The 27,028-nt window shown below is 34.0% G+C and overlaps 1 protein-coding gene across 1 annotated transcript in view; it reads right to left on the reverse strand.

Annotated features, from left to right (window-relative positions):
- The window catches only part of CSMD1 (CUB and Sushi multiple domains 1), a 2,580,735-nt gene that overhangs the window by 116,738 nt on the left and 2,436,969 nt on the right, over positions 1-27,028 (reverse strand). The window contains 2 exon segments of the mRNA XM_043985743.1: positions 11,586-11,759; positions 26,459-26,653. Of these exon segments, the coding sequence (XP_043841678.1) occupies positions 11,586-11,759; positions 26,459-26,653 (369 nt within the window).

The raw sequence follows: 27,028 nt of genomic DNA on the forward strand, positions 1-27,028 counted from the left end.
AATTCCTTAAAAATTAGAACTGAGCAAATGGAAGATAATGACTATGAGAAATCAAGAAACAATCAAACAAAACCAACAGAATGAAAAATAGAAAACAATATGAACTATGTCTTTGGAGAAACAAAGGACCTAGAAAATAGATCCAGGAGAGATCACTGAAAAAATACTGCACTATCTGAAAGCCATAATCAATAAAAGAGCCTAGGCATCATATTTCAAGAAATTATCAAGGAAAACTTCCCTGATACTCTAGAATCAGAAGGTAAAATAGAAGTTGAAATAATCCACCAATAACCTCTGGAAAGAGATCCCAAAATCTCTGAGGAATATTATAGCCAAATTCCAGAGCTCCAAGGACAAGGAGAAAATACTACAAGCAGCCAGAAAACAAACATAATTCCAGTATCATGGAGTCAGGATAACAGAAGAGTTACCAGCTTCTACATTAAAGGATAGGAGGGCTTGGAATATGATATTCTGGAGGGGAAATGAATTGGGATTACAACAAAGAATCACCTACCAGCAAAACTGAATATAATCCTTCAAGGAAAAAAATAGGTATTCAATGAAACAGGACTGTCAGGCTTTCTTGATGAAAGGACCAGTGCTGAATAGAAAATTTGGCTTTCAAATAGAAGACTCAAGAGAAGCGTAAGAAGGTAAACAGGAAAGGGAAATCATAAGACTTAATAAGGTTAAACATCTTACATTCCTACATGAAATGATGAACTCATAAGAACATTCTCATTATTAGGTCAGTTGGAAGGAGTATATATAGAAAGAGGGCACAGGTGTGAGTTGAATATGCAGGGATGATATCTAAAAAAACAAAATTAAGGGGTGAGAGGAATGCACTGGGAAAAAGACAAAGGGAGATGTAGAATGAGGTAAATTATCTCACATAAAAGAGGCCAAAAAGGCAGAAGATGAGGTAGGTGAGGGGGAGTCTGTATTCTCATCAAAAATGGTTCAAAGAGGAACTAAAATACACACTCAATTGGGTATAGTCATCTATCTTACCGTGCAGGAAAGTAGGAGGGGAAAGGGATGGAGGTGGGGATAAAAGGGAGGGCAGATTTGGGGAGGGGGTTATCAGAAGCAAAACACTTTTGAGGAAGGACAGGACAAAAGGAGAGAAAAAATATAATAAATGGGGATTTAGGAAGGAAGGATGAAGAGAAATAAGTTAGTGATAGTAACTGAAAAAATTGAAGCAAGTTTCTCTGGATACGTCATTCCTCAACTGATAAATAATCAAAAGATATGAACAGTTGTCAGATGAATTAATCAAAGCTATCATAGTCATATGGGGAAATGCTATAAATTGCTATTGATTAGAGAGATGCAAATCAAAACAATTCTGGGGTAATACCTCATACCTATTAAATTGGCCAACAGGTCAGAAGAGGAAAATTACAAATACTGGAGAGGATGTGGGAAAAATGAGACATTAACTCACTCAATGGAGTTGTAAACTGATTCAGTCATTCTGTAGAGCAATTTGGAACTATCACCAAAGGGCTATAAAACCAAGCATACTGTTTGACCTATAGCAATACCATTACCAGGTCTACATCTGAAAAGAGAGAAAAAACAAAAAGGAAAAGAACCTACATGTACAAAATGATTTATAGCTACTCTTTTCTGGTGGCAAAGAAATGGAAATTGAGGGGATGACTATCATTTGGGGAATGACTGAACAAATTGTGGTGTGTGATTATTATGGAATTCTATTGTGCTATAAGAAATGATGAGCAGGGTGTTCTCAAAAAACAAACAAACTGGAAAGACTTACATGAGTCAATGCAAAGTGAAATGTAATGTGTACAAAGTAACAATAATATTGTAAGATGATCAGTTCTGAATGACAGCTATTTTCAGCAATACAATGATCTAAGAGAACTCTGAAGGACTTATGATGAAAAATGTCTGGATATACATTTGAAGCATATTTTTAATTACTTTATTTTTCTTGAAATTTTTGGTCTATGTTTTCTCTTATAACATGATTAATATGGAAATGTTTTTCATCACCACATATAACCTATATGGAATCGCTTGCCTTCTCAATGTGGGGTGATGGGGGAAGGAGGAAGGGAGATGATGTGGAACTCAAAAGTTCTAAAATTGGATGTTAAAAATTGTTTTTACATGTAATTGGGGGAAAATTAAATACTACATTAAAAAAAGAATCATCCAAGAGGCCAGTGTACACAAAAGGAAGGGAAGTTAAGGTGGACAAGAAGACTGGAAAGAAGAAGCCAGGTTCTTAAAAACTTTGAACTTGAAATAGGGATTTTTATATTTTATTCCAAAGTTGATAGGGAGCTATTGGAACTTACTGTGTAGGGAAATGACAAGGTCAGATCTGAGTTCATGTTGATATCTGAGTGGGGGATACACTGAAGTGGGGAAAGACATAGCAGGCAAAGTAATCAGCAGACAATTACAACAGTCCAGTCGTAAAGTGTTAACTGCCCCTACCAGGCTTGTGGCATTTATATAACACTAAGGTTTGTAAGGTATTTTACATGTTGTCTCATTTCATGTTTAAAATATTCTTATGAAGTAGGTACTAAATTTAATCCTTCTCCATCACTGTGGATCACTGTTAAGATATCTGAATACAACTAGCACATCCCATCTAGTTTTCTTTTCTAGGCTGAGTATTTGTAGCTTTATGAACTGACCTTTATATCATGCTCTGTTTATTCTTACCATTCTAATTGTAATCCGTAATTAGACAACTATTAAGACTGACTGTATATAGAAATAGATTAAGTGATTTACCTATAATAATGCAGCCAATATATGCCCAATCCCATTTTCTAAAGACAAAATCCTCTGGATTTGTCCCACAGATTTGGGGAGAGGGAGCAGCTAGGTGGTGCAGTGGATAAAGCACTGGCCTTGGATTCAGGAGGACCTGAGTTCAAATCTGGCCTCAGACACTTGACACTTAGCTGTGTGACCCTGGGCAAGTCACTTAACCCTCATTGCCCTGCCAAAAAAACCCCACAAAAACAAAAACAAAAAAAGATTTTGGGAGAAATTTAGTCTTTTCCTATTATATTATTAAATTCCTTGAAATCAGGGTCCTGGTCATATTGATCTTATTAAAGATAACTGGCGCATAGTGTCATAGCCCATATTTTTTTTTGTTTTTTTGGCGAGGCAATTGGGGTTAAGTGACTTGCACACAGCTAGTAAGTGTTAAGTGTTTGAGGCCGGATTTGAACTCAGGTCCTCCTGACTCCAGGGCCAGTGCTCTATCCTCTGTACCACTTAGCTGCCTCTCATAGCCCATATTTAATAAATATTTGTTGAGAAAATTAAATTTGTATACAAACAATGCCTGGTTGACATACGCTGATTATGTAAGTTCCATGGGTTACTTTCATGATTGCCCTGTGAATGCTATCTTGACTTTCTCTAACCCTTCCAGTGATCCCTGCCTTAACTGAACATAATATTTTTTTCATATTATACATACTATCATAGCCCTCTCTTTGATATTTAAATCTCTTCATAACCTGACTCCTTTCCACCTTTCTGCCTTTTTACAATAGTCACCTCTACACTCAATCACTGGCCTCCTTGCTCTCTCTTTTCACCTCTACCTCAGTTTCCCATGCTTCTTTTAAGACGTTTATACCCCACCTTCTAGAATGTCTTTCCTGGTCTTTCCAGATGCTAATGCTTTGCACTCTCAGATTATGTGACATTTAGTCTCCATATATCTTGTACATGTCTATTTTTTGTGATTAAAATATGAGGCCATTGATATCAGTCACTTTTTTTAACCTTTCTTTATATACCCAATCCTTGCATAAGGTTTGGATCATTGGAAATACCCAATAAAAGTTTTCTTATTGATTGACCATGTTCTAATTTGTTTTCTTTCTTTCACATGGAAATCTCTGAATGAATGTTCAATGAATGAATAAATGCATACTTAAATAATTTGAGCCTTGAGATGAAATGTCATTTCTACCTTGGGGATAACTTTCTCTTTATAGAAGAAACAGAGTGATAATAACAAAGCATCAAACTTAGATGATGGTGATGATGATGATGACAGAGTCATAAGACATGGGTTATGTCCATGTCATTGGTTATCCCTTTGATACAAAAGAGAGCCAGGACTTTCTTCATCACTATACATGTAATGAAAATGACACAGGACATACGTGAATTCAATGTCATAAAGTGATCATTGAATCAGTCAAACAACAAACATTTATTAAGTGCATACTATATTTTAGGCTCTAGACTATACCCTGGGTATACAAATGAAAAGAATGAAAAAAAATTCCTACTCACCTGATGCTTATAGTCTTATGAGAAAACAAGTATAAACAGTGTACCTAAAGTCTTTGTATGGGTTTTAGCCATTAGAGTTTTCAAGTTTGAAATTACAATAAGACTGTTAGGACACCTTGTATATAAACATATATAATATAATATATACATAATTATAATAAAATATATAAATACATGAATACATGAAAAAATACATGGATAAATAGTTACATAAAAGGATGTTGAAGAGGGAAGATACAGGCAATTAGGGGAGAGGGATCAAGAAAGACCACACAAAAGATAGTTCTTATGCTATCTTAAAGAAACAAGACTCTCTGAGGTGGAAGTAAAGTACTTCCTAGACATGTAAGATGGCCAGTGAAAAAGAATAGAGAAATGAGATAGGTAAAGGAAATAGAAAGTCACTGGATTCAACTGAGTGTGGGAATCACATGGTAATAGATTTTTTTTGGTGTGGCAATTGGGGTTAAGTGACTTGCTCAGGGTCACATAGTTAGTGTCAAGTATCTGAGGCCAGACTTGAACTCAGGTGCCCCAGGGCTAGTGCCCTACTTACCATTCCACCTAGCTGTGCCCACCAACTAGATGCTCCACGGTAATAGATTAAGGTAAATTTCTTTAGCAGTAGTGTGTAGGATGGATTGGAATACTGAAAGTTTTCAGAAAAGGATACTAATTAGGAAGCTGCTACAATAATCTATATGAGAAGTGATAAAGGCCTTGAATCAGTGGTAGTTGTGTGAAGAGAAAGAAGGGGGGCTTATGGGCAGAGGAAGAATTTAGGAGCAAAGAAGATATAAAGAGTAAAACACAATTTAAAATAGATCATTTTGATTATGTAAAATGAAAAAGCTTTTGCACAAACAAAACTAATATAACCAAGATTGCAAGGGAAGCAGAAAACTGGGAAATTTTTTTTGAAACAACTATTGTGATGAAGGACTCATTTCTCAAATATATAGAGGACTGAGTCAAATTTATAAAAATACAAGTCATTCCCAAATTGATAAATGGTCAAAGGATATGAGTGTGCAGTTTTCAGACAAAGAAATCAAAGCTATTTATAATCATATGAAAAAAGCTCTAGATCACTATTGATCAGAGAAATGCAAATTAAAACAACTCTGAGGTATCACCTCACACCTATCAGAGTGGCAAATATAACAAAAATGGAAAATATTGGATGTTGGAGGGAATATGAGAAAGCTGGGACACATCCACTGTTGGTGGAGTTGTGACAAGATCCAACCATTCTGGAAAGCAATTTGGAACTATTCCCAAAGGGCTATCAAATTGTGTATACCCTTTGATCCAGCAATGCCACTGCTAGGTTTATATCCCAAAGACATCCCCAAAAAGAAAAAAAAGTCCTAATTGTACAAAAATATTTATAATAGCTCTTTTTGTGGTGCCTTAGAATTGGAAATCAAAGGAACAATCATCAATTGGGGAATGCCCAAACAAACTGTGGTGTATGATGGTGAGGGAATATTATTATGCTCTAAGAAAAGGCAGGCAGGATGACTTCAGAAAGGACTTGAAAGACATGTAAGAAATGATGTATAGTGAAGTAAACAGAACCAAGAGAACATTATGCACAGAGACAACAGTATTGTTTGATGAAGAACTGTGAATGACTTGACTATTCTCAACAAGACAATGATCCAAGACAATCCCAAAGGACTATTGATGAAGCATACTATCTATCTCCAAAGAAGGAACTGATATTAAAGGAACATTTTTTCCTTTTAATTAAATTTTTCTTGTACAAAATGTCAAATATGGTAATGTTTTACATAAGCATACATGTATAAACCATGTCTGATTGCTTACTGCCTCAGGGAGGGTTAAGGCAAAGGAGGGAATGAGGGATAAAAATTGGAACCCCAAACTACAAATAAAAATGTTTATTACATTAACAAAACAGAAGGGAGCTAATTAAAAAGGTAGAAAGGTTGATATTTGTTTAATGATTAGTTAAGGGAATTTTTGGTTGTTATTTAGTTGTTTTCCAGTCATAAGTAATTCTATGAACCCCATTTGGGGTTTTTGTGGCAAAGACATTAAGAGAGACTTGCAATTTCCTTCTGAGTCAAACTGAGTCAAACAGAGTTAAGTGACTTGACCAGGATAAACCAGCTAGTAACTATCTGAGTCTGAATTTGAACTTGTTTCATGCTTCTAGTCCTGGCGCTCTAAACACTATGCCACCTAGCTTCCCCCAACTGAAATGAGGGAGGGTGAAAAGTCAAAGATAATGCCATGGTTATGAGCTTGGGAGACCAGAAGAATGGCCTAGCCTTGGGCAGACAAAAAAAGTTGGTCATATGGTTTAAAGGACTGATTTTTCAGATGAGAAAACTGAATCACGGATAGGTAAAGTGATTTACCCAGTTTCACACAGGTAAAATAACAGAGCTAATTCTAAGGTACTTCATAATATTTTATGATATTTCTTTCTTGAAGGTATGAAGCTGCCTGGTTTAAGTCCCATTTTCATTGTAGTCACTTTGCATTCTGAATATTTTTTATGTATTTCAGCAGAATTGTATTTTTTTAAAAATTTATGTAACAAATATTTGGTTTCTTTTTGTTCCATAATTTTCAGCATTTATCATTGGGAATAGAATAATAGAAACTATAAACATATTGTGCTAGCAGGGAAATCAGAAATGGAATGTTTCTTTTTGAAAAAATAACAGTGTCCTCAGGCTGAGAAAGGGTCATCTGAAGCATTAAAACTCCATAGATAATTTTAAAATTCTACCTGTGCTCTAATAACTAGAAACAAAATTCCAAATGCTTTAACCTCATGTCTGCACAAAGCAAATCACTACAAGGATTGTTGGTTTAAACACAAATGATTGTATCTACACCCACATATCTATAACTATAACATACGTATTAAATTGATGAAGTGTGCAACTCATTTTTTAATGACAAGGTTAAGAATATTTCAGGGGGAGACTAATGTTTAAAAGCTTGATTTCTTTCACAATACTATAATAGTGTTTTGCTACCTTCTGGTAGTAATTGACAGCCATAGGTGGTGATATTAGCTACCAAATGTGTGACAACAAAGCCAAATGATTCCATCTTTTAAGTAAGGTTCATGACTATATTCTCCCTTACACCAAAGGAATAAAAATATGTGATAGCACAGAAAGAGTTTGAGAGGCTATATGGAATAATGCAAATAACCCCTGAAGTAGAAACCAAGAAACATGAGTTCTAATATCAATAGCACCACTAAGAGCCTTTGGACAGTCATTTATAAATGTGTATACGTATAAACTTTATTAATGGGGCATGGGGGGCGATGTAGTTAGTATGGTGGGTTGTTGATGGAAACTGCAATAGTGGGAAGTTTCTTACTTCCTTGCCATGTTTGAGAAGCAAGGAGTAGAGATAGAATGGCCAGGGGTTGAGCCAAAGAACCCTCAATATGAAAGCATATAGTAGAATAAAGGATCAGCAAATGAATAAGAAAGAAGCCCTGAACTTCAAGTCAGAAAACATGGGTTTGAATCCTAGCTCAGTCTCTTATTAGTGTGAGACCTTGGACATGTTACTTTACACATGTATCTATATGTCTTCATAGATCTTGCTTGTGTAGAGATATAAACATTGATTCATATGGCTGTGTCAATTCATAGAAAATGAAATGGTTTATTTTGGAATATGCTGTTATATATAGCTATTACCATTTTAGTGAATGATATTTTCATATCATTTGAAGTTTGTAATGACAATGGCTCATGTTTGCACCCTATTCTGGGCTACACCTAATTAAGGACAATCTCTTGGTAGTTTATCTGTAATATTGGAACAAAAGGAGATATTCACACATTATTCGAGAGTTAGGAAAATTTATTTATTTAGCCATAGCAAAAGGATATTAAAAAAAGATATTCATTGAGTACAGTTGATTCAGCTGAGCAAAGTTCCCTTGTATGTGTCATCTATTGTTTTCCACCAGCCAAGCTTTAATGAGTTCCAGGAGCTCCTCATGGCTGTTTTATATTCAGGTGACCAGAAAGTTATGTCAGTAGCTTAAAGTTTTAGTTTTCTAAACCAATCAAGAAAGATTTTAATACTTTTAAGTTAAAAATCAATCTAATTTGCATAGAGGAATGAGTTAAGCCCACACCCCTATAGTCTTCTGTGACAGTGGTTATCATAAATAGCAAAGCATATTCTGTAGGGCAAAAAAAGTACCCTACACCTCAATATTATGCAAATAAAGTGTTTGTATTGTTTGAAGTTACTGTTTGCTGTTATTAATTATATTCAAACCAAAGTTAAAATTCTTATCATAATTAGCATTGCTACTAAAATCTGCAAGAGGCAGTTGTGGTAGAGTGGAAAGATTTGCACAATTTTCCTTCCACTGATCCTAAATCTGAATCTCTCTTACTTATAACATCCACCCATTACTCTTGCCTCGTCCTCTAGGATAAAGGAGAACAGACATAATCCCTCTTCTATATGGCATGACTTCAAAATATGTCCTCTCCCTGAGTCTTCTGTTCACCAAGCTAAACAACCCCAGTAGTGATCCTCTTGTGGCATGATCACAAGTCCCACCATTCCAGTTGCTTTCCTTTGAATATATTTAGGAAATCAGCATGCATCACAAAAGATGAGGGCCTGAGTTGAAGATGTTTCAATATGGCCTAATTGTTGTGGAGTACAGGAGAACTTTAAACCTTCCTTGTTCGGGATAGTGCTTGAATTATGTTTCCTGCTTAGCATGGCATAATGTTGCTTCAAAGTGAACCAGTAATTCACTAAATCCTAGAATCTTTTTCAAATGAGTTATTATCTAGCAATTTTTGTGCATATTTTGCAACTGTGATGGTGATTTTTCAATTTAATTGAAAAACATTTACCTAAAGGTATATTCATTTCCATTAGGCTAATCACAACTGAAATGACTCAACCACAACAACAACAACAAACCCTGAAAATAACAGAGGAAGAGCTCTAGAATTAAGGGGCATCAAGAAAAATTTCATGTACAATATGGGATTAAATGGGATTTGAAGGAAGCCATAGAGGTCACAAGATGGAGAGGAGAAGGGAGAGAATTCCAGGCATAGGAAGCAGTCAGTGAAAATGCCAGATTAACTCAAATAATTGTCTGAATGAATAAATAAAGGATATCTTGGCCCATTTACCAAAGTAGAAAGATTCATATGTAGACATAGGAAAAAAAAAAGTTCTCTGGTGCAATTTTTTTTTATCACCTGCATTTCTTAGTAGTTCATTCACTCATTTAATAATCATTATTCAGCATCTACCATGTGAAGAACACTCTGCTTTGTGGTAGAGCATCTGTAGTTTAAGATGATAATAAATCACTCCCATTGTTACAGTACTTTCAAGTTTATAAGAAATTTCCCCTACAATACCCCTATGAAACAGGTACTACAGGTACCATTTTACATTTTCATCTTGCAAATAAATAAATAACTGAGTTTCACAGAGAATAAGTAATTTTCCCATTCTTATACATCTAATAAGGAATAGAATTGGAACTTAAATGTAGAAGTTCTAACTCCAAGTCAACCACTGTAGCCACCTCTCCATGCTGACACTCTCATGAATTCAAAAGCCTAATATGGTCTCAGCATAACAAAAGAATATGACACTTGCAGTGATAAATACAACATACCAAAGACCTTCACAACAAGGTGCTATACAAGGTTGCTGCAACTACTCTGGCTGTCATAACTATATTTTACATTGAACATAAGGTCACATAGGACCAAATATTCCTTTTTTGCCACAAGAAGGCCTCATCTTTGTGTCTCATTTTCCTTATCCTTTTGAGTATTCAAGTTTTTCTTAGATCACTAAAGAGGAGAAACAATTGACATGCAGACCAAATTGTTTTTTTTAAATCCACCTACATTTTCTATAAGAAGAATAGAATATATCATCTTGTAACAAAATTATTTAGAATTATTCCACTTGCCCTTTATGACATGGCAATGTCTTATTGATATGATATTTACAAAGGGATTCCTCATCCTGTGGTTCATTATAGTACAGCAAATGCAATTTGAAATCAAATACCATCAAAATAAAAAGTCTAATAAAGAAGAAAATGTATTTTTGAGGGAAAATGCACCACGTATATCAATGACATTTTGCAGGCTAAAGATTAAAAAGATAATGGGCAAGAGTAAATATTATTGGGGCAGCTAGGTGGCATAGTGGATAAAGCATTGGCCCTGGATTCAGGAGTACCTGAGTTCAAATCCGGCCTCAGACACTTGACACTTACTAGCTGTGCGACCCTGGGCAAGTCACTTAATCCCCATTGTCCAGCAAAAGAAAAAAAAAAGAGTAAATATTATTGCCAAATGCTGAAATATTATAAATAGGGCAAATAATATCAAAAATGAGATCTAGGTTTCAACACAGGGAATCCAGATTTTAACTGTAGAATATTCATTTCAAACTGTGTGCTCCTTTGCATAGTGGGAAAAAATACTATTCTTTGAATTTGTAGTCAGGGCGTCAGAGATCAAATATTGGTTCTATCACTTCTTAACTCATATTAACTGATGAAGTCTAATGTGATTTCTATTAATGTAGTAGTCACATAAATAGTGTAGAAACCTAAGTCAACTATTACAGAGTCTCAGAATAGGAATACTTCAAAGATCATTTAGTCCAACTAATACCTGGGCCTAAGATTAGAAGACCTAGGTTCAGTGCCAGATTTGGTAGCTGTGTGAGTTTGGTCAAATTACTTGCCCACTCTGGGGCAGTGTCCACATCTTTAAAATTAAGGTAGTAGAGAAAAAACATTTAATTTACCATCCAAGTCTAAATATCTATATTTCTATTATTTCAATTTGATGAACTAATTTTCCATTTATTTTACATGTTAAAAATAGAAAAAAAGATGGGAGAATGGTAGGCAAAACAGGAAAAGAAAACAAATGAAGATATGTTACTATCATAATGGTATTTGTACTACATTTTCTCAACACTCTGGGGAAAAAACAGTCCTTTAAATCACCTAGACCATGAGATGAGCTTCACTTAATGCTTAAATAAAAAATTTCTTTAGAAGCTCAAGGTAAAGTCATATCGAGAACGGTGATATAAGAAATGTAGAAAGCATTTCGGCATATTTTGAGAGGTGATTTTTAGAATGAGGGTGTTAATGATTAATGTTCTCAATTTGGTCATGATATGTTTTTAAATTTAATTTGAAAAACAGAAAAGTAGATGAATTTACTTACCTAGACATCGAGTTTCTGTACCACTCCAAAGTCCATTTGCTAAGCATTCTCTGACGTGTGAACCAACAAGAGTATATCCTGTGTTGCAAGTAAATATGGCTGTTGCTCCATATATGGTTAATGTTCCAATCTTATTACCATTCGGTGGAAAAGACAGACCTCCACATGAGATAACTAAAGGAAGAAAAAAATGTCCTATATGGATATATGTTCATCTTCACAGTATTCTTATATTTAAATGAATTCCCAAATTTTTTATTCAAGAACTAAAGGTAATGAATGTCATATTTAGTCAGAGAAATGGTCCATCCAGCCTAACATTCTGAATAAAACAATAGTAATAAAGAATACTTTATAGGACAACAGGGTTTATCTATACAAACTTATGTATGACTAACACACTATAAGGCATATATTACCTTATATTTCTGTATTCACTCAATAGCCATTGTAATTCTCTACATGCTGCCTCCCTGCTACTTCTCAAAATAAACAAGTGTGTGGATATACAAATACACGTATTTATATAGAGTCTCCCCAAAAATCTTAATGTAGTTTCAAGTTACTTAAGTGTAAAAAAACTGCACTAAGACTTTTGGGATACCCTGTATATTTTGTATTTATTTATTTGTGTACAATCAAATTGCCTCCAGAAAAATGTAGACTTCTAGAAGACAAGTACTTAATTTTTATTTTTGAATCCCCAGTTCCTAGTAGACTGTTTGATGCATTCTAGAGCAGACATTTAATTATGTCTATTGAATGATTAATAATCCATGTTTACCTACATTTTTTGAATTCATGCACCTATACTCCTTTATAACTTTCCTTTTTTTAAATCACATATTATGGGTAACAAAAACATTATCATACCACTTATATAATTTGAACCCAACAACAGTCCTGAGAGATAGGCAAGGCATGGATTATCACTATTTTGTAAATGAACTGAAGTCCTTACTGATTTGCCGATGGTCATATGGCTATTATATGGAAAAGAACCTAGGTTAGTTGATTCTTAATCTAGAATATTTTCTATGTTTAATTTTTTTTTAATTCAACAGACTACGTTTTAAAGTGAGTTGCATAAATTTGCTGACACTGTATGAATGCGTACATTCTTTAATAAAGCCTAAGCTTTGAAAGATTCCCTCTCATTTTAGAACACTGGGATTTAGTAAACAAGCTTGGGCTTGGTGTTCTTTGTTATTTTATAAACACTGATTCATCTGTGTTTCAAGACAGAAGAGATAGAACTTTTTTTTTTTTAAGTTTCTCATATTCTAGCTTTGGTGCACTTTCAAGTACAAATGTTTCTCTCCCAAAGAAGCAAAAAGACATAGTAGAGATCCTTTTCTCATCCAGGCCCAGATATATACTAGAAGGCAATGAAAAATTTGTTATAGGTAAGTCATGGAGTAGAAATACAAAAAGAAAATATAATCAATAAATTGATTAATAAAACCTGTTTGGGGGCAGCTAGTTGGCGCAGTGGATAGAGCACTGGCCCTGGAGTCAGGAGGACCTGAGTTCAAATCCGGCCTCAGACACTTAACACTTACTAGCTTACTAGTGACCCTGGGCAAGTCACTTAACCCCAATTACCTCACCAAAAAAACCCCACAAAAAAACAAAAAAACAGAAAAAAACAAAAAAACTGTTTGAAAGCTTACTTATGATTTAGTGCTATGAATGGCTCTCAAGAATAAATGTGTGAAATAGTCCCTGACTTTTTTTTTTGGTGAGGCAATTGAGGTTAAGTGACTTGCCCAGGGTCACACAGCTAGTAAGTGTTAAGTGTCTGAGGCCAGATTTGAATTCAGGTCCTTCTGAATCCAGGGCCGGCGCTCTATCCACTGTGCCACCTGGCTGCCCCATTGAATTTTTTTTTTTAAGAATGATATAATTGGGAAAAATTAAAACAAAAATTTAAATAGTGGAAGACATAATAAGAAACAGTGAATAAGAGAAGTTAGTATATAATAAATGCTGAACTGTGTCTGAGAAGGAGGCAACCTCTGAAGGTTGTTTTAGTTAGAAGGCTTTACAGAATGGGAAGAACTCAATCTCAACATTGAAAAGTTGGGTAGGTGAATAGATGTAATTCGAGATTGTGTACATAGCCAGGGCAGAAGCAGAAAGAACCAAAACAAAAACACAAAATATGACAATAAAGCATTGAGGAAACTTGTATGCTTAGAAAGTGAGAAGTAATATTAGATAGATCACCTAAAAAAAATAAATAAAATTTTAACTAAAATGTTATATCAATGTACCTAAAAACCTTTAATTATGATCAAGTTTGGTATATTACAAAGATTCAAGAATGGCTCATTATTAGAAAAATAATGAACATGATCGCATTAAAAACAAAGAACACCAAAATACTTGATTATCTTAATCAATGCAGAAAATTACTTCAACACAGTCCACCAGTCATCTGTGTAACAAAACTATAAAGTAGAAACATTAAAACATTTAAAAATAGGAGAAATAGTATATTTCTCACACCAAAAGGTAATGTTATATTCAGTGGAGAAACAATAGAAGCTTTCTTTAAATACTGGAAGAAACAAGGATGACCCTTTTCTTTGCTAAACTTTGACATAGTTCTAGATATACTAGTGATAGTGAACACAAAAGGAGTAAATTAAAAAACACAATAGACAAAAAGAAGACAAAATATCCCTATGCTTCACTAAGAAAATACTAAAAATTTAGCAATTGAGACATGAAGTTCAGCAAAATCACATCTGTAAAAAAAACCCATAAAGTTAATAGTACATATGAAAATATGGAGTATATAAATGTATTTGTATATATACAATAGCAAATGTGAGATAATAATATAAAGAAAAAATTAAAAATAACTACAAGATAAATAACAATATTTGGAAGTCACTCTATGAAAATACACTCCAAGCTGATGTAGTGTTACAAAATATCCCTTCAAGAAAAATACTTTAACACCTGGATTGCTGGATTTTGTCAGTTTAATAAAAGTGATAATACCAACAAAGTTAATTTATAGATTTAGTGCTACATTAATAAGTCTAGCATAAATGTATTTTAGAGAACTGTACAAATAACGATTATTTTAATAAATGAAAGACCTTAAATATCAAAGGAAATAGTTTTTAAATGTAAGAATAAGGAATAAATAACACTTTCAGACCTCAAAATATATTATGAATGGGGCAGCACCGGCCCTGGATTCAGGAAGACCTGAGTTCCAATCCGGCCTCGGACACTTGACACTTACTAGCTGTGTGTCCCTGGAAAAGTCACTTAACCCTCACTGCCCCACAAAAAAGAAAAGAAAAGAAGTATTATGAATGAGTAAACATCAAGACTCTTTGATGCTAGTTAAAACAAATAAAGGTAGATCATTGGAATAAGAATCAAAAATATTGAGCTCAATAACCAAATGTTTGATAAGCAAGAAAATTTAAAAAAGAAAACTAGTAAAGAACTGCTGGCAAAACCAAAAAAAGTGGCAGATTAGATTTAGATCAACTCCTTCAAGTATCTGCCAAAATAAGTGTAAAACAGGTATATTATATGATAAACAAACAAAATTTCTCTATATATAGATAGATATAGAGATATATAGATGATATAGATGAATGTATGGGTGTGGGTATGTATGTATACATATGTGTATATGAGTGTATATACACATCAAATCAAATTATATTTCTTTCTAAGCTATAAACAGGGGCTATATTAGTGGAAGTGGATGCTTAGCTTTTATCAGGATTAGATTCAAATTATCTAAAAAAAAGTAAGCTTGATTTACCTGTAATCTTAAGATTTTTATATGAACAGAATTAATGCAATCCTCCCTTCATCTGCAATCTGGGACTGGATAGTGGGCAAGAAAGCTGCCAATCGGTACCTTAGTGTGGGCATAGGAGTCCCCCAGAATGAGTCTGGGACATCTTCCTGCCCTGGTGTACTGCCTCTCTCCCGAGACTACAGTGCTCCATATAGTATCATGTCCTCAGTGCTTGCAGCTCACTCTGTCTGGCTCCCTATCCTGAGCTTGACTATTAAGGGGGATCCTCTGTGACTTTTGCAACGTTTCCCCATCAGGGATTTATATTGGTTTATAGCTTTCTTTGATTTATCATTTTCCAGTTAATATATTGGAAAGATATTTGTCTCATAAAAAGGAGTATGAGTGATTTAATTCTCAATTATTTGAGAATAATTTGTATAATATGTTTGTTGTTGTTCAGTTGTTTTCAATCATGTCCAACTCTTTGTGACCCCATTTGGAGTTTTCTATGCAAAGGTGCTAAAATGGTTTGACATTTCCTTCTTCAGCTCTTTTTTTTTTTTTACAAAGAACTGAGGAAAATAGGGTTAAGTGACTAGCCCAGAGTCATATAGCTAGCAAGTGCCTGAGGCTAGGTTTTTTTTTTTTTGAGGAGCAGTGGGGGTTAAGTGACTTGCCCAGAGTCACACAGCTAGTAAGTGCCAAGTGTCTGAGGCCAGATTTGAACTCAGGTACTCCTGAATCCAGGGCCAGTGCTTTAACCACTGTGCCATCTAGCTGCCCCTGAGGCTAGGTTTGAACTCACAAAGATTGACTTCAGGTCTGGCACTCTATCTACTGTGTCACCTAGCTGTCCCTTGTATAATATATACATTAACCATTTTTTAAAAGTTTGACAATTTCCTATAAATCCATCTAGAGCAGGTTATTCTCTCTTGCCACCCCTTGTAATTAATTTACAAGTGGTTCAATCTGTATTTGTTGCTTAATGTATTTTAGGTTTTTTGTAACCAGTTTTTAGAATTCTCAGGTTCATTGTCATTATTTTATGATAAATTTATTTTTTCTGTTTTCTGTAATTCACCTCATAATTTTTATTTGATAACTTTATTATATTTCCACTTTTTTAACAATTTTGGATAAATATGTTTCAATTTTATTTATATATATATTGCTCTTTACAAGGTTATTAGTCTTTTGAGGTTATATAGATATAGATATACACATACATAATACATATTCTCCTTTAATTTTAAAATTCTATTTGCTGTTTATTGCAGGTTTATTGGTTTGCTGGCTTTTTTATTTGAAAATAGAATTTTCAGTTATTGATCTTTTTCTCCTATTAATGTATACATAAATATATAATATCCTAAACATTATATATGGCACATATAATTTGTATATATCATGTGTGTGTATATACCATATACATGTGATATGCATCACATATACATATATGGTACATGTGTATCTGTGTGTGCATGTATATGCACACTTATGTGTATATATACATATACATATATATGGTATATATAGGGGTATAAATATTTCCCATTGAACTGCTTTAGCTGCATACCAGACATTTTGCTATTTTTTCTTATCACAATTATTAACTGTTTCAAAGATATTTTTCTTGACTCTTGTGTTACTTAGTATTTTATTATCAAATCTCCATTTAGGTCTATGCCTTTTGTCTATCTTCCCTAAACTGAATCCTATTTTAATTGTATTATTGACGAGAAAGTATTGCTATTTTTTTCCCCTTTTTTACATTTACTTACAATTTTTTTCTCTTATACATGGTCTGTTTTACGTGATGGTAGCACTATGCAAGAAAACGGGACAGAGAGTACTAAGAATTACAAAGGTCTTAGACAATTTATGAGCATTAACTTAAACTAATACTCTAAATAAAATATTTTTGTGTTATGACCAACAGAGATAGTACTAAATGAACTGAATTGTATCAATCTTGTTATTCTCACTATAAACAAAATCAAAAGAAAAAATCTACAGCTAAGGGGAAGGATCACTCAAAAGTTCTCCTTGGAGAGCTAAATAAAGGTGGTCTTGAGATGAGTTTTATTATGTAATTCAAAGCATGAAGAAATGTCATTTCATGGGACATTTGACTCATGACAAGTATTTGTAAAAAGACCACTATGAAAAGATTTGCAACGTGTTCACCAAAATCTGTGGCAGCAGATGAAGAAATGGAGAAATTCTAAAGAGCATTTAAAATGACCCTCCAAAATTAATCAAAATAGACTTCAGTGCTGAGTAACTCTAAAACAAATATGCAACTAGGTAATAGAACTGAGAAACATTAAAAACTATAAATCATTTTAATGAAATGTGAAAGACTTACAGAAGCCTAATACATAGATGTCATAATTATCTTTTTAAAGAGCATAATAAGGATTAAATGGAGAAAATGAGCATCAAATAATGTCATAAAAAAAGAAAATGATTATATCTTAAAATACTAGGCATGATGAGTCAATACTGAATCAGTTGCCTGTGTGAAATCAGAGCACTGATTTGTTAGACAAAAGATCAAAATTAGACCAAGGTGAAAGAAAGAAGGAAGAGGAGAAAAAAAAAATATGACATGTGCTTAGAACAACTCCATTCCAGGCTAGTTAGACAAATTGATGATGGAAAAATACATAGGGATGCATGGAAGGACATAGAATGCAATTGTTTAATGTAGAAATTTACCTGATGTAAATTAATTGTCACAAAGAGATCTAAAGATCTTAAAATTTGTCTTTCAAATAGTTGACTTACTTATCAAGTAGGGAGGTATAGCGGCCAAGAATAAGAACAGTTTAAAATGCAAATTCATTTGTAAAACTTTGTAGAGAAGGGTGTAATACCTCACCAAACAGAAATAATCAGCAAAGGGTAAATCCAATTTAAAGAAAACTTGGTTGGCTCAGTTAAACAAAGTCATCTATAGGTTATTAAATGACAAAAATAGGAAGATAATAAACAAAAGGAAATGAAAGTGATCTGCAAAGATTTTTATAACAATTTATTTCAACATGACTGATAGTGTACACATCACATTTGGATTCTTAACTAACTATAGTTCCATGTGTTGTTATAGAAGAAGTAGAAATAAGCACAACAGAAATCAACAGCTGAAAATATAGTTTGGGAGATAAAGGCTAAAAAAGAATCAAGAAGGAGAAGATTTGAAAGGAATAGAAAAAAAAATGGACCTTTTTCAATACCGAAAAATATGACTGAAAGAACATCAACAATTGTTATGCTTATGTGCCTAGTGTCAACATTATAACATGCAGTTAGATGGACAACCTTTAGAACTCTGATGTCAGCATGCATTTGGTTTGTAATTATATAAAAACACCTGCATGATTGCACATATATTGCCTATGTCAAATAGCTTGCCTTTTCAAAGGGAGGGGGATAGGAAAGAAGGGAGAGAATTTAGAACTCAAAATTTGAGGGGAAAAAAGAATGTTTAAATTGTTCTTACATGTAACTAGGCAATATTATTAAATTTTAATGAACAAATTATACACAAACATACTTATGTGCGCACACACAAACACACATCTTGTTTAGATGATGTCAATGGATAATGAGTAGGGCTAAGAATTAAACCAGAATAGAACAGGTATATTATGGGAATGCAAAGTCTTTGGAAAATTGCAAAGCTACTTTGATGACCTCAAACGTCTCCCAGAAATAAATATTTATCTTTTTATTGCCAGTCTTCTACCAAAATTGTTGTATGGCTAGGAGGCATCAAACAGTATTTTTGTTGAAGAATTTTAAAAGTGACCTTTCAACTAGAAACCAACAAAGAGGTATGTGTTTTCTTCACCATGGCTTCAAAATGCTTTGAACAAGGAACTACAAAGAAGGAATTGACTCTTAAGATTTCAAGCCTGAGTGATTAAGAAGATTGTCATGGCACTGACATATACATAGAGGTCAGGGGGCCGAGGTCTGAGGTTGGTTAGTATGGAGGACTACGTAGTATAATTTTATGGGTCTCTGACTGTCTTCTGCTTTATTTTTTAAATGGACTAATCTTTAGTGAATATGGATAGGAGTTTGTCAGGAGAATATCGGCTATTCAAATAGATGCTACTGCAGACCTCAGAAATAGGCCATGCCTTTCTAAGTAGCAATTATTGACCAACTAACCCAAAGTAGAAGCTGTAGGAAGACAGACTCTGGATTAAATACAGATTAACTCACAAAGTCTTCCCCCCTATATTTTATTCCAATTTAAGTATGTAACTGACCTTCTCTGATATTATGCCAGGTCTGTAATATTTTTCTTGATATGTGGCAATTAGGAATATAGTGCTCAAGGTATAGTTCCATTATGGTTCACTACAAACTTTAATTTTCACAAGCTTTGTTTTCAACTACAATGATATGAAAAAATAAGCGTATAAAATCAAGAAGGTAGTATGTTTTGGGAGTATCCAGAGGCAGTTGGCATAGGAGAATCATTTAGTCTAATGCTGAAAAGGGGACATTTAAGAAAAAAAATACATCCTAATTGTTCTCATGAACATTTTAATCAGTTGCACATAACACTTCAATGTACAATTATATAAGTCTGAGTCTCACAGTTTTACAGATGTCATACAAAATGTATCACTTTGCACATTTCCTATAGAGTAAAACAAATTTGGAAATTTTGTATCACTTGGCTGTCTGCAGACACTAACCACTTCATTTTGATCCTTAAGAGTCGTCAAAGTTCAACTCAACAGGCATTAATCATTTGATGATAATGTTTGATGATGACACAGATGAAAATGACAATGATGGTGATTATGATGCTGCTGAAGATGATGACGATGGTGTCGATGATGATGATATTGATGAATGACAAATTATTCTAACAGAATTATACTCAATCACATTAAAGAAGAAGTTCATTCCATTTTCTGGCAATTTTAGGATATTTAGTCAGTCTAGATAATTTAAGCAATCATATTTTTAGATGTCTAAGTTATATTTAAAATATTTATGTGCATGGTCCTCCTTTCATAAGAAAGTCATATAATACCATGACTGAATTCATTTAAATAGATAAAGTAAAATATAAGTTTTCTTTAGGAGACAGTGTTTCCCATACTCATGAGTTTGATTTTAGAAGACCCAAAGGCCTTCATTCCACCAAGGCTAATAGAGAAGCAGATAACAATTGATCACATAGAAATCCTGTGCTTTTTTTACCTCCTGGGGATACTGACCTGTTAATATATTCTATCTTGTATATACTAGTGATAATGTTTTGATGCTTACCAAAGCCAAATGTCAATGAATTTAAATAGAATCTAGATTTATACAATTTATTATTAACTTTTCATTAAGCCTTTTCTCAAGCATATCATGAACTTCACCATGAACTATGATATTTTGGGCATAATTGTAGGTTTCTTTGAAATTTCAGTACTAAGGTAGGTTGTTTTAAATAACAATAGAGGAAGATTAGAATGAGGCTGTTACATTATCCCCCTTAGAAAGGTATGTCTGCATGCCTTTAGTGATATTCTGACAATAGGTTTATTATATTTTTGCATCTTTTCTTCCCTTTCTGATGTATAAAAATATCTCTAACAATATTATTTTCAAGCATGTCTTCTAATGTAAATAACATTTGCTGACTTGTGAAAATCGGTTGTTTTTTCAAACTTTTCAGCAGCTGTATAATGGGATTACAGACTTGGGAACATGTGTTTATGGGTGTTTTAGTAACACAACTAATGGTCACAGGACCGATTTGGAAACACCCATATAATTAAAAAGGACAACCAAGATTAATGGATTTTTTTTTTTTACAAAAAAAATGAGACAGGAATCTGTTTCCTCTCCCCTAAACTTTTGAAAGCCATGCTGATTTGCTGTCTCCCTCTCCTAATCAAAATGAATTCAATACTCATGCATGATCCCTGTTTTTAGGTAGCTTTATATTAAGATTGCTTTTTTAGGCTTTCACCAATTTTTGTTTCCATGCTGGCCCCAAGGGAGATCTAATTTCATTAACAATATTTAATTTCATTAACTGAGTTGCTTATAATAGGGAATTATAATATTATATGGGGAAGGAGAAGATTTTGTGTGCTTATTTCTTATTTTCCTGAATTCCACAACACTCAGGTTGTTTGCTCTATTTTTAGAAAGCATACTGTGACTCACAGTCTCACTCAGGACTATAAAGTTAGTAATTCCAGAAAGGAAAGTGGGGATTGTTTTAAGATAAAACAGAGATTTTTCTACTAACATAGATCATATCTGTATATAAAATTATAGTATCATAGATTTAGAGCTAGAAAGACACACACACACACACACACACACACACACACACACACACATAGCCAGTGAGGGAATTTCTTTTGCTTGATTATGCATATTTGTTATAAGAAGTTTTATTTTTCCTTTCGTTTCTTTTGGTAATGTCAATGAAGTGTGGGAGGAAGAAACAGTGTGTGTATGTATATGTGTATATATACCTATATACATGTGTATATGTGTGTATTATATATATATATATATATATATATATAGTATATATGTATATAGAGAGAAAGGGGAGGGTGAGAAATGGTACAGATCTGAAATGTTACATACACTTTCAGATAAGGCCAGTTTATTACTATCTATTATATTATAAATGGATGTCTTATAAAATGCAAGTAATCTGTAAACACTTAGAGTTTAAAACAAAATACTTCGTAAAACTTAAAATAAAATTCAATGTCTTGCCTAATATCATAGGGTTATTAAGTGGCAAAGGTAGGATTGAATTTAGGTCCACTATAAAGTGTAATCTTTCCACCAATCAGCTTCTTAATCCAGACATTATTGATTTGCTAGGTGCTATTCTAAATGCTGGAAATGCAAAAACAAGACTGAAGAAGTCCCTGCTTTGAAGAAGTTTACATTATATTGAAGGCAAACAATAGGGGCATAGATAAATAACTGTAAAATAAAATTAAACTAATTTAAGGGACACTAATGAGTATGAAAATCAGGAACAGCCTCTGGCAGCAGGTGGTACTTGAGCAAGTAAAGGAAGCTAGTGGTTTCAAAGGCAGGAAGATAAAGGGAAGTAAGTAAGCCATTTTGGCTGAATATAGAGGGAATGAAAAGTGTTGTATAATCAGAAGAGAAGTTGAAAGGAATTAAAAAATCTGGGGAGATTAGTTAGAACTATATTGTAAAACACATTAAATGCAAAATGACAATTTGGGGTGTTCAGTCATTTTAGTTGTGTCCAACTCTTCATGACCCCATTTTGTGGTATCTTTGGCAAAGACAGTGGAGTGGTTTTCCACTTCCTTCTCCAGCTCATTTTACAAATGAAGAAACTGGGACAAACAGGGTTAAGTGACTTGTACAGGGTCACATAGCCAGTAAGTGTCTGAGGTCAGATTTGAACTCATGAAGAAGAGTCTTCCTGATTCCAAACTCAGTGCTCTCTGCACTATACCACCTGGCTGCCACAAAATTACAGTTTATTTTTTTCCTACAGGGATTAGGGAGCAAATTGAGCTTCTTTAATAGGGGAATGGTTTAGTCAATATATACTTTAGAAATATTAATGTAATAGTTATGTGGAGGTTGGATCAGAGAGAGGAGATACTTGGAATAATAAAAAGAAATAGAAAGCTATTGAAATAGTCCATGTGAGAGATGATAAGGTCATTAAATAGATTAGTGGTTATGTAATTAGATAGAAGGCAATAGATATTAATAGACCCCATGGAGGTAGAATTAACAATACATGACAATTGACTGGACAAGGGTAAAAGAAAGAATGAAGAGTTAAGGATGATTCCAAGAATGTGAAATGAGGTTACTAGAAGAATGGTGGCACCCTTAATTTCTGTCTACTATAGTCAAGTAAATTAAGAGGAGGAGACTGTTCAAGCAGGAAAGATAATACATGTGTCTAGAGAGTTGGAGAGGAGGTAGAGTAGGAAGAGGAGAGAAGGAAGAAATAAAATGAAGAAGATGAAAACAAGGTGGAGGAAAGAAGGGCATAAAAAATATCAACTTTTACTACTGAACAATCTGGCACCGGGTTTGCCTACATAATGGCCCTTCTTTATGGAGAATATAAACGTAGAAACCCTATTAAATAGAAAACCCTATTAACTTATAAGAAGACCAGGATTTAATCAGTGTTCCTCAGAACTGTTCATAGAATACAAATCATAATATGCTAACCAATCAACTTCTTCACTATACATATTCTAGAATTATAAAAATAATAATTATACTGAATCTGTTAATTCACTGGTATAGAGTAGTACTAGTGAAGGAACTCCCTCTACCAATGTAGATCAGTCCCTGTTTTTTTTAGTCTTCAAGGATTTACTAGAGCACTGAGAAGTCAAATCAACTAACATTTAGTAAGCTTCTACTATGCGCCAGACACTATTCTAAGTACTGGGGATACAAAGGAAGGCAAAAAACAATTTGTCCTTCCAAGAAGCTTACAGTCTAATCAGGAAGGTAACATGAAAACAACTATATGCAAACAAGTTATATACAGGAAAAGTTAGAAATAATCTCACAGGGAAGGTACTAAAATCAAGGAACAATCGGGAAAATTGCTTGCTTAAGATGAGACTAGCTGAGACTAGTAAAAAAGCCAGCAAAGTCAGGAGGTAGAGATGAGGGGGGAGAGATTTCCAGGCATAGGGAATACCAAACTCAGACAATAGAGTGTCTTGTGTGAGTAAAAGTAAGGAGGACAGAATCTAGATCCCAGAAAATGTGGAGGAATTTAGTGTTTAAAAATTGTAAAGATAGGAAGGGACCAAGTTATGAAGGGCTTTAAAAGCCAACCAGACTATTTTCTATTTGATCCTGGAGGCAAATGGAGAGACACTGGAGTTTAGTGAATAGGGTGATATCATGGTTAGAATTGTAACTTAGGAAGATCAATTTGACAAGTGAATAGAGGATAGACTCTACTGGGAAGAGCTTTGAGTTAAGGACACCAAGCAGCAGACTCTTGCAATGATTTAGACATGAGGTGATGAAGGCCTGCTCCAGCACAGTGGAAGTATTAGAGAGGATGAGGTATACACAAGGGAGAAATGAAAGGATTTAGTAATTGATTGGCCAAGGGGGAGGTGACAGTGAGGAGTTGAGGATGACAATTAACTGAAGAGCATGGGTGACTGCTAGGCAAATTACTTTAATTCCTCAGTGTTCCAGTCAATCTTTTAAGCCACCACAGGGTGGGAGAGGTGGGGAGCATTTTATAAAGTAGGTATTTGTGAACTGTTTGATTTGACATCATCATTGCAACTAACAAAGAAATCAGTTGTGAGCCTGAGGGAATATGCATGGGCTTTGTGTTTCTGTCCTGGTGGACATATATGATTGTCACCATAAAACATCCCTTAAAACAGAGGTTCTTATGGTATTCATTGTTCAGTCATTTCTGTCATATGTAACTCTCTGTGACTCCATTTGGAGCTTTCTTAGCAAAGATACTGGAGTGATTTGTTCTTTCCTTTTCTAGCTCATTTTATAGGTAAGGAACTGAGGCAAACAGGATTAAGTAACTTGCCTAGGGTCATGCAGGAAGTAAGTTTCTGAGGCTAGATTTGAATTCATGGTTTCTGACTCTAAGACTGGCACTGTAGCCATTGTATCACCTAGCTGCCCTCCCCCTTGTTATATTAAAAGAAATCACACCTTAACTGAAGGTATATCTTCTCCTTTTGGTCCCAATTAGTTTCTACTTTGGTTCTAATCCTGAAGCTCTGGCATGAAGTAGTGGCATCTGGAACAACTAGTCTAGGGTCTGGGAAATCCTGGGGTTAATCACACTGGTTCAACTACCTCTTTAACTGTGTTTTGTTTTATTTTGTCTTGTTTTGGTTTTGGTGAGGCAATTGGGGTTAAGTGACTTGCCCAGGGTCACACAGCCAGTAAGTGTCAAGTGTCTGAGGCCAGATTTGAACTCAGGTACTCCTGAATCCAGGGCCGGTGCTTTATCCACTGCGCCACCTAGCCGAGCCACCAAGCTGCCCCGGCCCCCCACCTCCTTAACTCTTTTTTTTTTCCTCCTTAACTCTTAATAGGATTTTCCTGAGTAACCTGAGTCTTGTAAAATTAAAACTTCTGCATGAGGGATAGAATAGAAAGTGAGAAAATAGAAAATGTTTTACCTCTAATGTCTTCCTATACCTCTTTCTATTAGGCAAATGCCTACATTTGACAATTAAGAAGTATAACCCTCTTTCCTCTTTTCTCCATCTCTTCCACACATCAGCATATATTCACACATACAAACCAGAACACTTTAAGAACCAACATCTCTGAACGTTTGGCTTTGTACTTTCTAACATCCCAACTATATTTTAGATGATTGCTGCATGACTGAATACAATTTAACTAGTGTTTTTATAGGGGATATGATTAGCTATGATATTTTCATAATACATGTGTATCTATAAATTATATTTAGTTTACTAATATTATTTCTGAGAGTCATTGGCTAAGCGTCTAATTTTGTATGTAGAAACATAATCTCCCTTTTCAAGAATGTTATTAGAGATCACAATATCTTCTGCATAAATATTACTTCCCTAGACTATAATTGGTTCTAAATGAGTCAGTATATGTCATACAGATTATCAACAACATAATTGTTAGATATGAGTGAATTATATACTTCTTTGATGCTTCAGTGAAAACTTTTGACTGTTGCATTAATCTATTGTATTCTTTGAGATTTTAAAAATGCTCATTAACAAAGAGAAGAAAATTATTAAAACTAATTTGTAATCTAATCTGACAAAATTATCATTCAAATAGTAGATGTATATTTTGCCTAAGTATCTAAAGACATACCAATATAATTAACATTGTGTATGAGTTAATGATGTTAACATTTATATCAATAAGATGGTAAGGTAACTGTCTTTAAAATAAGCATATTTTTACTTTCAGATATACATATACATATACATGCATACTATATATATACACACACAAACACACACGCACACACATACACACACTAGCATGCACAGTTAATTTGGGAAACCAGCCTGTTACTTACCCTTACAACTTGGCCTTTCATCTCCTACACTCCATGTTCCATTAGCTTGGCACTGTATGAGTCTTTGACCATCTAAATAATAACCAGGGCTGCAACTCAACACGACTTGAGCTCCATACTCATTCACTGACCCAGAAACCACTCTCCAGATAACATGTTCTGAAAGTTGGGTCTCAATACTAGGGCAAGTCACCGCTAGGAAGGAAAGAAAAGAAAATTTGAGTACTCATACTTTTTCTGAAGAAATCACTTCAGGGAATATGAATAATGGTTTCGATCTTAGGTGCTCCTGTTCCATAAAACTGAAAATACAGGAATAGTTTTAACAAAATCCATGTTATTTCAGGTTTTAACAGATTTGTCACAAAGCTTAAGCACAGATAAGGCAGCAGACAAATGTTTACAATACATGTTTGAACCTGCATATTAGAGAATCACAAAATTTAAGAGCTGGAATACAGCCAAGGAATAATCTTGCCCAATGCTCTCATTTTACAGATGAATATACTAAAGTGGAAAGAGGAGTCATATGGTTAGCAAGTTCTAGAGTCAGGAACAGAACTCAGGTTT

Source organism: Dromiciops gliroides, chromosome 2, assembly GCF_019393635.1.
Source record: "Dromiciops gliroides isolate mDroGli1 chromosome 2, mDroGli1.pri, whole genome shotgun sequence".
Classification (NCBI taxonomy): Eukaryota; Metazoa; Chordata; class Mammalia; order Microbiotheria; family Microbiotheriidae; genus Dromiciops; species Dromiciops gliroides.